Here is an 18514-nt window from a genome sequence, read left to right on the forward strand (position 1 = left end):
TAATGCACCCAGGAATCTAAGTGGTATAGATATACAGTAAATAGCATGCTAACCATCTGAGACATGATGTACAGTACCTGCTAAGGTATCATGGAGAATTGTCCAAGGTGCCAAAAGACAAGTGAAAGATGGCACAAAAGTAGCAATAGAGGACTGCTGGCACTGAGAGAGCAAGGATGGTAGTAAAGGATATTTCCTTGGATCACCTAAACAAGAAACATTACATTCAGTTACTTATCCATACATTTGTGAATTTGTACACTTTTTAAATGCAATAAAACCATTCTAAGCTTGCAAGCCACTCCTGCCTGTCTATCAATACCCAGCTGTAAAGAGCTGCAGAGTTTGACTGCTTGCCAGCTGTTGTGGAACTACAAATTGCAGCAAGACAAACCAGCCTGAGGTTGCAAATTTTACGTCTATAACATCTGGAGATAAAAGGTTGGAAATGTCTGCACTAATATATAAAACATATTACTTTACTATATGATGCTTTAGGGTAATTGCTACGTACAAGGTGACCTTCATGGTCCAGGTGTGAACTTCTATATGTCTATTGCAATTATTAGCATGTGTGTGTAGTGTACCAATGCAATGTGTTTTGCTGTGTTCTGTACATTTAATGTAGTCACAGGTAGAGACTTATACAGCTAAATTCTGATGTCTTTATTATGATGGATATTTTGTTTTGGGATGTGCTGGCAAAACGAAAAAATTAAATAACTTTTTGTGTTATTATTAAAGCTGTTTGTACACATTTAAACTGCATTGTAATATGTGCCCCATTTCCTAATGTTGCATAATATGGAAGAGCAATGTCCAAGGTTTTAGTCACAATTCAATGTAATGGATATATGATTATTTTAAGCTGGTTACACACTATGCAGTATCATTTGTACAGACGACAAACGACATATAGCTTAGTGTATCTGTCCATGTGTACTGACGATATATCTGTGAATGATATCATTCACACGTCAGGTCGGCCCTGAAGCACAGAAAATGCTGATATATATTGGTACATCTGCATGTGTGTATGGACGACGCACCGACCACCTGCACACTGGTCGCAGGAACCTCCAACACTGACATCACAACTGAGATGACACATTTAAATGCCCATCCAGTTGTGAAGTCTGGCCAGACATATGAAACGGCCGATTGGTATGTGTATATAGCTTACGCAGACATAATAAAATCGTCCGCTCAGTCCGTGGGACGGCCGTTCGGCCACTGGGTCGCTTAAGTGTGTACCTAGCATTAGTCCTATCCTTGTGTTGTTGTAAATGTTTTCTTTCATTGTTGCAGCAACTTTTTTTTAACTGCTTCATTTACAAAATATAGACACCATTGAGCTCACCTAATCATTCTGGCATTATGATTGTACCACTTTTTTTTTTATAGTGACAAAAAACGATGATGTTGTATAATAATTCCTATCTTACCAGGAGCGACAGGTTTATCTAAGGCTTCAATCTGGTGTAGGCGTCCTATCAGCTGGGAAGCCAGTTGACAAGGGTCTCGCAGCAGAACCTTACTGGACAGCTGAAGAGTTTCAGACAATAGATTCAAATCAAGCGAAGGCCTATTAAGCAGAAAATGTACAACAGGCATATTGACTGGCAATTTAACACCTTGATGCTGCAGTACAATCTATAGTAAAATGTTACTAATATATTGCCCCGCCTACCACGTAGCCGAAAGAGGTCACTTTTATACCAACCTCTTTATCATGTAATTAATATTTACTATCTTACCGTTCAGGATTTATGGTCGCCTTTATGTCTGCCTGGATTTCCACAATGGAGGTAGCCCAGGCTTTATGTAATAAGTACTCATAGTTGAATATGCACTCTGTTAGCAGTCGTGGGATCTGGTTAGACTGGATCAAATGATGCGATATTCCGAGGAGTTTGCGCAGGTTGAACATAATAATGGTCCTGTTCTCATGTTTTACTACCCATGACAAAGGCATCATTGGTGTAAGTGTGTCACTTTTATTTAGTCTATGACGGCTCCGGCATTCCAGGTAGTAATTAGTAAATGCAGAGTGGATGGAAAGCTGATAATCCTTAGACTTCACATATCTGCTCATACAAATGGACCTTAGGTGGTTGTGCGCCCAATTTATGACATACGCATTATCTGTTCTTTGCTCCACCAAATGGATCCCAAAGTCATCACGTAGCTTGATCCAGAGTACTTCTGGAAATACTGGCATGGTAACACTCTGGTATTGTCTTATCTCCTCCATGACAGCCTGGTCTAGAGATAACAAGTCCAGGAGCTCTTCTCGTGTTATACCATTCCTGGACAAAGAAATGTAAGACGCCGTCTTCTTTACCACTTGTTCTCCGTGAGTCCTCTCCAGTCTTGCTAGGATCCATGAATACATCTTAGGGATATCAGGGTGCAGATGGATTTCCCTGTCAGGAGTGAAGGATTTCCATAGATGTGATTCCATATATGAGCACACCACATAAAGTGGAAGAGGACACGCAGCACAAGCCTCTAACAATACTTGTCTTTGGTGACCAGTGAGTTTACGGTGATCCCTATGCAGCCAAATTTCAATCATCACATTTATTTCTCCTGAACTTAGTGGTGGTATCTGAATGACATTGTTCTCAGATGTCAGTTTCTGCAAGAGAAAAATAAATAGCAACATAACATTACTATTACTTTAAGTCAGAATAGTCATTAATAACAATTTTACATACATTACTAATCTAATCATTCAGCCAGTGAAAGGTTGTGATTAATGTGTGTCTCTTCTGTTTAGTATAGATCAAGTTCACCAGAATTTACTGGGGACTTTTTTTCTTTTAAAAAACTTGTAACATTCAGAACCACATAGTTACTATATTTGGCCCATGACTTAGGTACATAAATCTGGTAGTGTATGGGAGCAAATGACAATTGACCGTTTGTTCCCAAACACTGGATAACAGACAAAAATGTTCGTTCAGATAAATTGGTTAAATCTGTTTGATTAAACAATTTGTTTGAATAACCGTCTTTGTCCATTTTCCGGCACTTGGTAGCAAATGGTCGATTGTCACTCCCATACATTACCAGATTGTCGTTCCAACCAGCCAGACTGGACAGATAGTATGTACCTAGCTTTAGGCATATTATACTCATGATCTGATTAGTAGCTTATGTAGCCCATAGTCGCATTCCAGCTACAACTTACAGACAGGAGATTTATATAAACCAAATGGTGCAACTTATGGCCCCCATACATCAGCAATTGATTGCAGCAATCGAGCAATTTGCAATCGATTGTGTATAAAATATTTCCCTTTTTCAATCGATTGCAAATTGCAGAATTGCCACAATTAATTGAAAAAGGAAAAGATTTTTATACACAATCGATTGCAAATTGCACGATTGCTGCAATCAATTACTGATGTATAGGGGCCTTCAAGTGCACTATTCTGTCACATATACATTGTGGGGCTCATTAGGGTAGGCCTCAAATTTACAGTCTGAACATAAGAGTGAATTTACAGTAGCAGAATTGCATCTTAACATGTACTTTAAGTTGTACATATCCTAAGATATGTGCAACTCAAAATACTGTGTAAGTGTGGCGCTGCATCAAGTTATGCTTTAGCGCATATCGTGGGCTAGCCACTCCCAGAAAACGGGGTGAACACGCCCCCGTTTCCGGGAACGGCGGCTGCCCCCGCCCCTGCACCACCCCTTAAATGCCTCTGCCTGTCAATCAGGCAGAGGCATTCAAGGGTTTGCGTTCGACTACGCAGGACCCATTCTGCACACTCCCAGAAAGGGTCCTGCGCATATGCAGATTCCCGAAAGTCGTGAATATGTGATCAGCAGTGAACTTGCGTTCACTGCTGAATCAGGCCTTAAGTTTGTTATTTGTATTTGTTTTGCACACTATACCAGTTAGTTTTTCATGATATTTTAGTTTTAACTTTAGCTGTTAACGTGACTTCACCAAAGCCAGGCTGCAGCTCTTTACATTTTTGTGACCTCTGCTGTCATCATACTTAGATTTCCTTTAAGCTAAGCCCAACGTTATTTTGCAGTAACATTTGTGAACATTCCAAACTTATTACAATTCAATGCGATTTCTCCTTTTACAGGTTGGTCTCCATTTTTTCTCATGTGAAGCCTTTCTAAATATGTTTATATAAATACATTTTAAGGTTCTGATTAATTGCGATTCAGTCTCTCCACCAGTAAAACGGAAGACACATAACATCTGAAGTGTAGCAATTGCCTAAATGAAACAAAACAGACTTTTATATTCATATTTATTATTTAAATGTCCCGTATGTTAAAAACCATTAGCAACTTATACCACAGGTTCTCAAACTCATTCCTCAGGACCCCAAACAGTGCATGTTTTCCAGGTCTCCTCTCAGAATCACAAGTGATAAAATTATCTCCACCTGTGAATCTTTCAAAATGTGTCAGTGAGTAATGAATACACCTGTGCACCTGCTGGGTGACCTGGAAAACGTGACCCGTGTGGGGTCCTGAAGACCAAGGAGCTCATTCAGAGCCGGTCGCTAGCAAGCGGCCGCTTGTTGCAGACGATGTTTACTAATGTGCGCATGCGTGTAGTTCGCAGTGCACGTGCGCAAACTAGTGCGATCGATCGGAAATTTCTCGCTCGCCCTGCAAAGACAGCCCAGTGGAATGAGTGACAGGAGAGGCCATTTGTGGGTGGTAACAGGGGTAGGCCAGTAGTAATGGGGGAGTAGAGTTGCGGACGCAGGCGTACCAGAGTGTTTTCATGCAGTTTCTGGGGCTTGCATAATTAACAGCCAGCATCATAGTACACGTCACCTGATAATAGCACACTACATTGATTGATTTTTACACTGAAGTGCTCGCAGTGCTTGTGGTAGGGTACAGACAACCGCAAGCGCTGCGGTCAGGTCCGATGGGACCCGATGTACTGATGGTTGTATATACTTCCTGGAGATGACGTACGCACATGGGTGGATAAAGACAGGCTGGTGGGCGTCTATAAACACAAAGTGATCGCTCGCCCAGACATAGTGGACGTGCTTATGCCTTGCCGTACGATCGTCTGCCTTGACGTCACTTAGCTGAATTACCATACGCTGGGAGCGAGCGCCCGCAACTAGCGAACAGGTCTGAGAATCAGGTCCCAAGTTTGAGAACCACTGTCTTATACAATAGATAAATAAATAATTATACATATAATAAATTACACATTTAATTTTTGCCGGAACAAATAGATGTTATTATTACCTATAGATTGTAAGCTTCCGAGCAGGGCCCTCTTACCTCTATGTCTGTCAGTTATTACCCTGTTTTGTTCTATCAATGTTTCCAATTGTAAAGCGCAACGGAATATGCTGCGCTATATAAGAAACTGTTAATAAATAAATAAATAAAATAAATTACCTGCAAGCTCCTGAAGGAAGCGCACTCTGATGCACTGGAGACAGACACAATGAAATAGACATGTGGGGGCAGTTCCCTGGGTATCCAGGAAAGTTTTGCTTCATTTTCTGATAATTCATCAATGCCATCCAAGGTGATGACCAGAGGCCGTCTTTCATTAGCAAACTCCAGCATAGTTGAGAACTCATTCACTAACCCTTTGAGATTCTTAGGAAAAAAATTGAATATGACTTAACATCAAAAATATATACAGAAATTGGCATCATATAATCATCAACAATGGTCTCGCAAACATTTTGTTAATAAGAATGTATATAGATGCTATTGAGATGTCACACTAAATTAGCCGAATCCTGACCTCCAATATGTCTGAGAATGCTGTTTTGTAGAACATGAAATGGCTTTGCACTCACCTGCTAAACTGGAGATATTGGGCCTGATTCAGAGATGTACCCAATGCTGATTTTTATGCAGATCGAGCGATTGTTTGCCATTGCGCATGCGTGTCAGCTGCACTGCCCATGCGCACCAATTGTTTTGAGATCACGCCTACTCAGAGGATCCATTTGCAAAGTGAGTGACATGTAGTCAGCGTTTGGGGAAGGTAACAGGGGGTTGCTAGGCAAACACAGGCGTGTCTGAATATTTAAACGCTGTTTCAGGGTGTGTATAAATTAGCAATTGCAATCTCCTTTGCAGTATGATGGCTCAGTGTGTGTAATAAAGCTGCATGGCTGCCCGATGTGCATTGATGTTACCGATGTTTATGTTATTCATACTTGCCTACCCTCCCGATTCGTTTGGAGCCTCCCAAAAAAATTGGGTGACGCTCCCGGCCCCCTGGAAAGGCAGGCAAGCCTCCCGGCCCCCAGATGACCCGTCTGTATAAACCACGTAATCGTGGCCCCGCCCCCTGCTCCACAATGCCATTAATATTGTTGGAATATGTCATATGTCGGTCCACGCCCCCTTATTGCCACACCACACACCCCCCGTGTGGAAGCCCAACAGCTAAATATCGGCAACCATGATGTCATTTCATGTCGTCGGACAGATATGAGAAGAAGGCAGCAGTGAGCAGCGTTATGCTCAGCTGTGCTTTGGAAGGAATTGCCATATTTTAGCAACTGCGATCTGTGAGAGAATGCAGTTGCAATTGCATTAACGTCCATCTCTGAGCCAGGCCTACTGTCCGACTCGTAATGGCCTGATTCAGAGATGGACGATATTGCACAGCCACAAGGAAGCAGCTGTGGAATACCATCCAACTCAAATGCAAAGGCAGTAGGAAGTGTCTATAAGAAATAGACACCTCAGTGCTGCATCTGCGAGCCACGTGCAGCATCCGTAGATGCTGCTTAAGATCACCATTGCGACCATTGGACATTTTTTCTTAAAAAAAAAAATTCAGAAACAAATTTGCAAAGTATGCATTTAAACCAATATGTGTACACTATTCCTATTGTAAACCCTTGTTTCTTAAAATTAGTTAAATAGTACACATTAATTTTCTTCTTTTTTATTAATACAGTTTTAAGGGGCAATTTATCATTGATGGCAATGGGGCCCCAAAAAAGTAATATTCCTTATTACTGCATATCATGGCAATTTATTTGAATGACTACGATGCCGAGGCAGCTGTCCTGGCGGGTTGGATACAGGATGCTGGTGCTCGGGACCCTGGCGGTCAGAATCCTGACACCGGCATCCCGACTGGGTCACAATGCCGACAGATTAAGGTAAATATATTACCCTTTCCCTAACCCTCCCTCCCTGCAGCCTAAACCTAACCTTCCTAAGTGCCTAACTCTAACCCTTCCCCTAGTGCCTAACCCTCCCCCTAGTGCCTAACCCTAACCCTCCCCCTAGTGCCTAATTTTAACTCTCCTCCCCTAGGGCCTAACCCTAACTCTCCTCCCCTAGTGCCTAACCCTAACCCTCCCCCAAGTGCCTAACCCTCCCCCTAGTGCCTAAGCCTAACCCTCCCCCTAGTGCCTAACTCTAATTCTCCTCCCCTAGTGCCTAATCCTAACCCTCCCCCTAGTGCCTAACCCTCCCCCTAGTGCCTAACTCTAGCTCTCCTCCCCTAGTGCCTAACCCTAACTATCCACCCCTAGTGCCTAACCCTCCCCCTAGTGTCTAACCCTAACCCCTCCCCCTAGTGCCTAACCCTCCCCCTAGTGTCTAACCCTAACCCCCCCAGTGCCTAACTAACTCTCCTCCCCTAGTGCCTAACCCTAACTCTCCTCCCCTAGTGCCTAACCCTGCAATGATTTTTTTTTCTTTTAAAGAATGTTTTTGCTGCATTATATACTGTAAACATTTTTATGAATCCTAGACACTATAATAATCATTATGATTATTGCAAGGGGCCACTGCACTGTACACAGTAATTAAACAGAAAACCAACCAAACATAACAATAAAAAAGTGCAAAAGACTTACAGGCTCATTTATTAAGAATACTTAAATGTTATGATATTTACTGATCGATCGCTATCGTATTTATTGATCGTTTTAAGCGGTAATCCTAATATTTGTACAACTATTTACTAAACTATTAATAACCGGTTGATATTGTTATTTTAATTTGTTTATATGAGAAATGTATCGCCCCGGACGAATCAGGAGCTTAGTGGGCGCGGTCTAGCAGGCGCATGCGCTCTGTGTCATCCATTGTCTTCCTTCCGGGGGAAACTGTGCACAACAACTTCCTGCTTCATTTTTTGCTTTGGCGATAGAGACGCCACAACTAGGAATCGTGGGAGCTAATATATTCTGATCAATGGGCGCCGGGTGACCATCACTCATCCAGCGCTGATTTAACTGCAGCTTAACCAGACGAGTTCTAAGTAGCGCACCGAGCGGTATTACTAAAATACTGTTCATTAGTAAATACTGTGCCATATATGTTTAACCTTCCAAATGTAAACTGTGACTACTATAACATTAATACTTTGTTGTAGTTAGTCGCTATTAGCGATATTCAACATGTAACCGCTTGATAAATGAGCCTGTTAGGGCCTTATTTATCAATTAGTTTTATCATTCAAAACAAGTGATAAAACTCACTGTGTATGATAAATGCTGCTTCAGCCAATCAGCTTCCAACTGTCATTTTTCAAACAGATGACAGTTAAAAACTGATTGGCTGGAGCACCTTGAGTTTTATTACTTGAGTAATAAAACTTCTTTATAAATAAGGTCCTTAGGGCTCCATTTACTAACAAGTTTAATGGCTAGTGATAATTTTGTTTTACACTCGTCGCGTTTTTTTATATGATTCAGCTTATATTTATTAATCATAATGTTGCCTGCGAGCACTAATGTTGTTTTGCCTGTCAGAGCTTATTTTAGGAGCACTGACGAGCTGCGGGTTTTTTATCTTCTTGAGTTTGGCGCATGCGCAGCGTGTATTCCTGGCTGGCTCCACTGTCTGGATCCCACACTGCTGTGTGATGGGCTGGGGAGGGAGGCTGCTGCCGCTGCCTCTGCCTCCGAGGGAAGGTGTGGCTGAGGGTGGAATGGGGTCACCGGCTAACGTTGCAGATGGGAAGGGGGGGTCTGCAGCTGATGCGGGAGGGTAGAAGGTGGGGAATGTGCCAGCTGCTGCTGTTGTGATAGAGAAGGAGGGAGGACTGCCAGCTGATGCGGGAGGGTGAAGGGGGGGGTGCCGGCTGCTGCTGCTGTGATAGAGAAGAAGGAGGGAGGACTGCCAGCTGATGCGGGAGGGTGAAGGGGGGGGGCGCCGGTTGCGCTGCTGTGATAGAGAAGAAGGAGGGAGGACTGCCAGCTGATGCAGGAGGGTGAAGGGGGGGCGCCGGTTGCGCTGCTGTGATAGAGAAGAAGGAGGGAGGTCTGCCAGCTGATGCAGGAGGGTTGGAGGAGAGGGAGGGGGACCGTCTGCTGTGCACTCGTAGGGAAGGGGGCTCTGGCTGCTGCAAGGAAGGGGGACACATAAAGACACCACTGGATGAAACGGGTGGAGAGTGGGAGGGAAGGGGGCAAATGTAATAGGGTGAGAGTTTAGTAAATGTGAGAGTTTAGCAGTACAACTCTCACACTAATACATTGATCGAGTTGTATTTTCAAAACAGGAAACACCTGGATGAGACTTTAAATCTTGAGACAATTTTGAGTCTGAAAAACATGTGAGTTTGCTGTTCTGTGACTTTATTACATTGGCTGAGTTTAAAATGTGACCATTTTCTCTCACATTTTCTAAACTCTCACCCTATTACATTTGGTCCCTGTTGTCTATCTAGACATTGTCTATCTAAGTACTGTCTATATCTTATACCACACCCTTTACTTAACCAGTGTAGTGGTTTTATTGAAAGTAAAGCAGGTACAGCCATACTATTGTACACACAGTCGTATGAAGCTGTGCAGGGTGTCATACAGATCAACCAGCCGGTGAGTGTATGAAGCTAGCGGTAGCAGTGCAGGATCACTGTAAGGGCTCTTGGGTCGCAGGGAATTACAGGTCCCATCGGGGACAACTGTCTCCCACTGTGGCGCTGTAACACAGTGACATGTTGATGCCGCACATGCACAGTACCTAGGTCGTGGCCATTTTGGGCCATGAATATGGTGATATCACAGGCTACCTATATACCTGTATGCACTATTCCTCTATATACTTTCCTGTTAGTTTGGGAGGAATTATAGTATGCCTAGTCATTCTTCTGATCTCATTTATATTAGCATTTCACAACTGGTCAAAGTAAACATATTTAAAGAACATAAGCAACAAAGTTTTACATACAGAGAAGTTAGATACTAATGCACGGCGGGTACCTCTGAGAAATGCGTTTGCAGACAGTATATGTCGGCTATCTGGTAACAAAGACTCTGCAGTAACTGACGAATATTTCGGCTTTCACCAGTAGCACCAATGAATTGAGTCACAACTCTGGGGTCTCTGATGTTAAGACAAGAGAAGAAAATTATATTCAGTGTTATAGACACAAATGAACCCTGAGGATTATACTTTGCTAACCCTGATAATGACAGACACATTAGCTAGTAAAGGAGAAAGGGATTTGCTTAATGAACATACAAAGCAACAATTTCAGTGTATTGATTTATGTATAGATGCAACTTACCCTGTTACCCACTGTGCCACTGATGCAGCCACTTTGGCTATAATTGCACTTTTGCCACTGCCTGGCTCCCCGTGTAGTATGACCAGGTGTCTATCAGCAGTCTGTATACAATCTCGGAGCACCAGCAGAAGAGACTCCCGACCAATGAAGCTATTTACACTGTGGCAGAATAGCAAAGATTAGTGATACATTTATACAGCATTTGGATCATTGTTATTATGAAGTATTTTATTTTATTCATTTATGCTGTCTACTACCACTAGCTCCACAGTTTTTAAACATTAATGTGATCACATACTCACTATCTCCATGTACCATATACTTCTGAATTCACTTCTAGTTTTCTAACTTTTGGTTACATTTCACCTACACACAATTTAGCCACATTTTGCAGATCTGGTCAGTGGGAGATTAGCAGAACTCACAGTGTATGGCAGTGCTTGGCATGCTCCAAAATCTCTTCATTTCTCTGATTCCTGAAGAACTGTTTCCTCTTCCATGTCTCTTCTGGGACACCGGGCACATGAGTTGTTCTAATCGGCAAAATATACATCAGCTTTCTTCAATATCATAAGCAAAGTCTACATTGTAGAGAGACGTACTGCATAACATGCAGTGTGAGGGACCATGAACTGACCTGTTAAAATGCCCAATAACCTTCCTCTGAAAGTCACTACACAGGCGTTCCAGATAGTATGCATGAGATCTGTTGCTAATGGGATTTATTCCATCCAGTCCCCAGCTGATGCTATACTCATATATGTTTGTGTGACGTAACTGAAAGACAGCAGTTTTTCATGTAACATTACAAATGTGAAAATCTAAGTAATATAAAACATATAACCTATAAGAGGTAACTAACCTAACAGGGCCTGATTCTGAGTCACCCGTTATCTGGCCGCTTGCAGCGAACAGAATGCTAAGGCAATTATACTCACACCCCTCTATATTCGTCATAAGCATCTATGTGATCTCTCCACCCAGTGTCGGACTGGGGCATGAAGGGCCAACCGGGGGAAAGCAGTGATAGGGGCCCATACTTAGGGGTGTGGCTAGCCTCAAAAGAATCTTGGCTAACCATTAGAGAGTGCATGCTCTGGGCCACTTTAAAACATATGTATACAGTATATAAAATACAGCTAGATCATGCATGATAATGTACCAGATTAATAACAGCAATGCATTGAAGAAAATACACCATAGTCCCCTGCAGTATAATGAAAGATAAGTATAATTCAAGTGCACAGTCTGTAACCTGATCCCTAGAGGAGGGGGGCCCTCAGGCAGTGGGCCCACCGGGGGTTTCCCCTGTACACCTGTGGGCCAGTCCGACCCTGGCTCCACCCCAGTCCTCCATTTGGGAAAGCAGCCATCATCACTTACAGCTGTTACATCTACCCCATGCTAGGTACTGGAGATACGGCCGAATATGACGTGCACTGTGCATACGCATGACTCCGAATAGGTAGTAACTTTCCTAGTATACCAATGACACACTCACTGAGCGTTTCTCTTAAGTGGACATAGCCTATTGGTGCTCAGTTGACTCCCAGTAACGCCCTTTCAGCGGTTTCAGAGGAACTACTGAGATGTGTACTGACCAGTAACGCTTGTCAGTACTGTACATAAAGATGTGTATGCCGCCCACAATGCATGCGTAGTTTGCTACAAGTCGCATTGCGTGTGACTCAGAATCAGACCCACGAGTCATCATGACATTACATATAATAGCAATGTAAAGCAGCAATGAACATTAAACATGGCTTTATTTTTGCAAAAGTACAATTGTTTCTTGTAATTAAAGCAAAATGCATCTTTTTACTAAACAGTTATAGTGAAAATTGCATGTGTAATAAATAACCATTCATAATCTTTCCAGATGGCTCGTCAGGCACAATGAAAACTGACAGAGAACAATACTGATTTTTTCATTCAGCTAAAGTTCAGTATATATTTACATCACACATACACACAGTGTGGTTTAGTCATCCCGCAAAGAGCCATATGTGCCGGATTTGCTCAGCCACAGAACGGCCAAATTTAAAAAGTGGTCTCATTCATTCTGATTGGCTGATCATAATATCGGCATGTATAGGTTGTCATCAGCTGACCAATTATTCAATCCTGACTGGTCATAATGCGACTCAATTGAATGTAGTGACTGATGCTCAATGTTTATGTCGGACTAAATTGGTCAACCAAAGTGGACAATACATATATTAGTGTGAGAGCGTGGCCAATTACTTTGCATATATTTTGCATTATGCTCCTTCATATATGCACAACGTGTATTTAGCTATAGTTGATATATTCTGACAGTGTGATGGTACATGCTGTAAAGAAAAATACACTGAACGATTTTGCTGCGAACAGTCCATGCTACACATAAGTCTATGCTGTGTCTCTGGTCTTCATACTGCAATTGCATTCTGGAAGATATAATAATGTTATGAGATGAGTAGTTCATCTGCAATACAGAACGGCAATTAAGCACTTACTCTCTGATGGATTTCCTTGATTAGCTCCTGTTGTGCATCATGCAGGTTCTTGTTGATTTCAAGTTTGAGAGGAAGGATATCAATATACTCAGAAGCGTGATTACTGGACAGGTTATATTTAATGTCACTGATGATTCTTTTAAAGCAATGAAAGTGATCTTCAGGCCTTCCTGCAGCTTGAAAAGCCTGGTCTATTTCTTGCCGAGCAACTTCATATATAGAAAAGATAAATCCATGTAATGCTTTAAACATTGATAGAACTGTCCTGTGCCTCTAAGAAAATATTTGTAAGTTCTATTACAATTCGCAGATGTTCCAAAATAATAGTGAAAATAAACTGAGGTCTCGGGTCTATATCTGTTTTGGATATTGAGATTCTACTGAAGAAATATCTCAATGTATATGGAGCTTAAAACAGAATATGGCTCCTTAGCACTTGCAATAAATTGGTGAACTAATCATTTGAGAATAAGTTTTATTAATTTTGATAATTTTCCTTCTCCAAACTGTAACTGGAATACAATGAAAAATTAAAGGATATGTATATATATATATATATATATATATATAATAGTGGTGCGCTCTGGGTTGTGCTAACTAGGTGATGTGTGGTGAAGATAGTTCCTTAGTATCAGACTATAGATTAAATGTTCCTTAGTAACCAATCAGCTACTAATGTCTCAGAAAAACCTTCTTATCCCTGACCGGGAAATGTCTAATTATGTCCACAATGTCTACAATTATGTCAACAGCGTGGCACTGCGATGGGGACCAAGTTTGCACCGACCTACGCAAACCTGTTCATGAGCCTTTGGGAGATCAGGAACATATGGGGTAGGCGTGAGCTCGATGCAAACTTGGTCCTCTGGAGACGGTACATTGACGATGTGCTATTCATATGGCAGGGAGATTAAATTTCTCTACAAGAGTTTACACACTACATAAATCAAAATGACCAGAATTTGGTATTCACTACCAAATATGACAAAGAGAGGGTCAAATTCCTCGACTTGGAAATATTTATACATAACTCAAGCATACAGACCAGAACACACTACAAAAAGGTTGACGTTAATAGTTATATCCTTGCAGAGAGCAATCATCACCCTAGTTGGATTAAGAGCATTCCACAGAGCCAGTTCACATGCATACGTAGGAACTGTTCAAATCTGGAAGACTATGATGTATAAGGAAAAAATCAATTTAACCAATTAAAAGAAAAACATTATGACGAAATACAGGTAAAAAGAGCTTATGAAGAAATCAGAGTAAAACAAAGATAAAAAGAAACAAGAGGAGAAAGATAATAATAAGATTTATTTCATTACAAACTATACAGATTCAGCCCCCAAAGTTAAGAAAATTTTAAATAAACATTGGTCCACTCTACATCTGGACCAATTGAAGAATATCTTACCAGACAAACCAGATGTAGTTTACAGGAAAGCGCAAGATTTTAAATGTAAACTAGTCAAAAACCATATAAGAGCCAACACATCTGGGAGGCAAACCACAATAGATGGGAAAAAAAGAAGGACAGGTTTCTATCATCTATCATTGTGGCCGTTGCCAACAATGCATCAGTTTAGGCTATAGAAGTACCTCCCCTATAGAGAGTATCACCAGCAAACATACCCAGGAGGAGTACAGGATACGCCATACACTTACTTGTGATAGTAAACATGTAATTTATCTACTAGAATGTCCATGCAATTTACAGTACGTGGGACGTACCACGAGAAGTTTGAAAAAAAGAATAGCAGAGCACATTCGAAATATCAAGAGAAGTTTCGAACAACACAGCGTGTAAGACCATTTCAGGAAAAAACATCACAGCGACCCCAAAGGTTTGAGATTTCTAGCAATAGACCAGGTCATGCCATATTGGAGGGGAGGTGATCATATCGAAAGGATTGATAAAAGAGAAAGTAGATGGATATTTAACCTACACACTTTGATCCCAGAAGGACTCAATATAGACCCATGATTTAGAAGCAGCATTAATCATGTTGTAATAGGCATAGCGTCAATACACATAATTTGTAATACATTCTCTATAAAACACTGATTAACATTATGGCCATGGTCAACTCTCATGAGAAATTGTATTATTAGCAGTGTCCATGCACAACAAATAGGTGTAACACACAAAATATGTGATAAGAACGATGAGGATGGGACTACTCTATATGTATATAACACAATGTTTAGGATATATATGAACATCATAATGTCTATTAGTATAGACCACCAAAAATGTCTACCAATACAGACTATTACAAATCTAATCTGTTCTTTATAAAATGAATGTTAGGATGCCTGAGAACAAACAATGTAAAATATGGCCGCGCTCAGTGAGGAGACACATGCATGACCACATCCCCCGTTACCCAGCACACCTAACCATTAAAATGGCCGCCGCAAGATTTATGCTCCCAAATACTGGTTAAAATCTCACCAAAACGGCCACTGTAGTGAGCATAGTGCACTACATAAAACAGAGAACACAATACATTTTGCAGTGCTAGAAACACTATCCAGTAGATGTATATATATTCTAGCACCTGTTAGCATATATCCATTTAAATCAATATAGGATGGTAGGAGGTTTAATAAAATGCTAAATAATTTACAATATGACCATGCATAGTGAGGAGAGGCAATCAGACTCAGATTCTTTACAATTCAGGTGCATCCCACAGTTAAAATGGCCGCCGCAACACCCATATGGTTGAATTTAACTATATCCCACCAACAAAATGGCCGCCACAATATCCACAAACAGCAGTAAAATATCTCCACCAAAATGGCCGCCAGAGTCCGCAAACGGAGACCACAATACACACTCTAGTGCCTGCTACTCAGATCTCTTCAGCCGATGATGTCACAACCACAAACCCGGAAGTGCGGGGAGCGCGGGCAGCGGCAACGCAGACAGTACAATTGGAAAGCCTATTTAAGAGGGACAGAAGGTAAGGCAGGCACCTTGAAAAAGTCCATTACCTGGATGAAACGCGTTGGGCCACGCCCATTTCTACATAATACTTGGTGACTTATACGCCTTGTATATTTTGGGACTTTACCTTACTCATTACTGTTAATTAGACTCTTGTGAGTCTTTATATTTTTTAAATGGAATAAACAAGATTTGTTTTCATTGGAGTGCATAGCCTCCCTATATTGCTTAACATACATCACCCCTCTCTCCACCGCGGACCTCTTTAAGCACCGGGACAAAGGATACCAGCAGGAACCGACCAGTTTGGTAAGTACATCCATCACTTACCTACCTGCATCATTGTGTATACCCTGTCCCTGATACTGTGCCTATACATTGCATTTGAGGTGGAGAGGAGAGAGAAGAGGGCACGCTGCAGCAGAACACCCATCCTACAGAATTAATAGACATTTCATTGTGAGACTTTACTCCATAAAGAACACACATCCCACAGATTTTTGAGACATTTTCCCAAGACCCCTCATGTTGGATTCCCATGGGATTTGTAAAACATTGTGGACATAATTAGACATTTCCCGGTCAGGGATAAGAAGGTTTTTCTGAGACATTAGTAGCTGATTGGTTACTAAGGAACATTTCATCTATAGTCTGATACTAAGGAACTATCTTCACCACACATCACCTAGTTAGCACAACCCAGAGCGCACCACTATTATACTTTCATTTATGTCTGTGTAGAGGTGGGATACCTCTAATTAAGTGGAGCTGCTAGGGTTAGCATAATAGGCTACCTGACAAGAGATCCAGAGCGCTGTTTGTTCCCATCTTCATATATTATATATATATATATATATATATATATATATATATACACACACAGTCAGGTGCATAAATATTGGGACATTGACAGAATTTTCATATTTTGGCCTCTATTCACCACCACAATGGCTTTGAATTGAAACAAACAAGATGTGCTTTAAATGCAGACTTTCAGATTTAATTTGAGGGTAATTACATCCAAATCAGGTGAACGGTGTAGGAATTACAACGGTTTCTATATGTGCCTCCCACTTTTTAAGGGGCCAAAAGTAATGGGACAAACTAAACAATCCTAAATCTAACTTTCACTTTTTAAAACTTTGTTGCAAATCCTTTGCAGGCAATTACAGCCTGAAGTCTGGAACTCATAGACATCACCAGACGCCGGGTTTCATCCCTGGTGATGCTCTGCCAGGCCTCTACTGCAAATGTCTTCAGTTCCTGCTTGTTCTTGGGGCATTTTCCCTTCAGTTTTGTCTTCATCAAGTGAAATGCATGCTCAATCGGATTCAGGTCAGGGGATTTGACTTGGCCATTGCATAACATTCCACTTTTTAGCCTTAAACAACTCTTTGGTTGCTTTTGCAGTATGCTTTGGGTCATTGTCCATCTGCACTGTGAAGCACCGTCCAATGAGTTCTGAAGCATGTGACTGAATATGAGCATATAATATTGCCCGAAACACTTCAGAATTCATTCTGCTGCTTTTGTCAACAGTCACATCATCAATAAATACAAGGGAACCAGTTCCATTGCATGCCCACACCATGACACTACCACCACCATGCTTCACTGATGAGGTGGTATGTTTTGGATCATGAGCAGTTCCTTTCCTTCTCCATACTCTTCTCTTCCCGTCACTCTGGTACAAGTTGATCTTTGTCTCATCTGTCCATAGGATGTTGTTCCAGAACTGTAATGGCTTTTTTAGATGTTGTTTAGCAAACTCTAATCTGGTCTTCCTGTTTTTGAGGCTCACCAATGGTTTACATCTTGTGATGAACCCTCTATTTTCACTCTTGTGAAGTCTTCTCTTAATTGTTGACTTTGACACATATAAACCTACCTCCTGGAGAGTGTTCTTGATTTGGCCAACTGTTGTGAAGGGGTTTTTCTTCACCAGGGAAATAATTCTTCTGTCATCCACCACAGTTGTTTTCCGTGGTCTTCCGGGTCTTTTGGTGTTGCTGAGCTCGCCGATGCGTTCTTTCTTTTTAAGAATGTTCCAAACAGTTGATTTGGCCACACCTAATGTTTTTGCTATCTCTCTGATGGGTTTGTTTTGATTTTTCAGCCTAATGATGGCTTGCTTCACTGATAGTGACAGCTCTTTGGAACTCATATTGAGAGTTGACAGCAACTGATTCCAAATGCAAATGTCACAACTAGAATCAACTCCAGACCTTTTACCTGCTTAATTGATAATGAAATAACGAGGGAATAGCCAACACCTGTCCATGAAATAGCTTTTGAGTTGATAGTCCCATTACTTTTGGCCCCTTAAAAAGTGGGAGGCCCATATAGAAACCGTTGTAATTCCTACACCGTTCACCTGATTTAGATGTAATTACCCTCAAATTAAATCTGAAAGTCTGCAGTTAAAGCACATCTTGTTTGTTTCATTTCAAAGCCATTGTGGTGGTGAATAGATGCCCAAATATGAAAATTCTGTCAATGTCCCAATATTTATGCACCTGACTGTATATATATATATATATT

The 18514-nt window shown here is 41.3% G+C and overlaps 1 protein-coding gene across 2 annotated transcripts in view; it reads right to left on the minus strand.

Moving 5' to 3' along the window:
• LOC148506305 (uncharacterized) overlaps positions 1-18514 on the minus strand; it is a 103072-nt gene that overhangs the window by 47060 nt on the left and 37498 nt on the right. For both annotated transcript variants that reach the window (XM_088446970.1, XM_088446969.1), the window contains exons 10-18: positions 13018-13226; positions 11157-11296; positions 10945-11052; positions 10520-10678; positions 10212-10335; positions 5413-5619; positions 1758-2641; positions 1446-1585; positions 78-206 (exon numbers count right to left, since the gene is read on the minus strand). In XM_088446970.1, coding sequence (XP_088303096.1) covers positions 78-206; positions 1446-1585; positions 1758-2641; positions 5413-5619; positions 10212-10335; positions 10520-10678; positions 10945-11052; positions 11157-11296; positions 13018-13226 — 2100 coding nt within the window. The remainder of the gene's footprint in view (positions 1-77; positions 207-1445; positions 1586-1757; positions 2642-5412; positions 5620-10211; positions 10336-10519; positions 10679-10944; positions 11053-11156; positions 11297-13017; positions 13227-18514) is intronic.

This window comes from Taudactylus pleione, unplaced genomic scaffold (genome assembly GCF_031769625.1).
Source record: "Taudactylus pleione unplaced genomic scaffold, aTauple2 ptg000408l, whole genome shotgun sequence".
Lineage (NCBI taxonomy): Eukaryota > Metazoa > Chordata > Amphibia > Anura > Myobatrachidae > Taudactylus > Taudactylus pleione.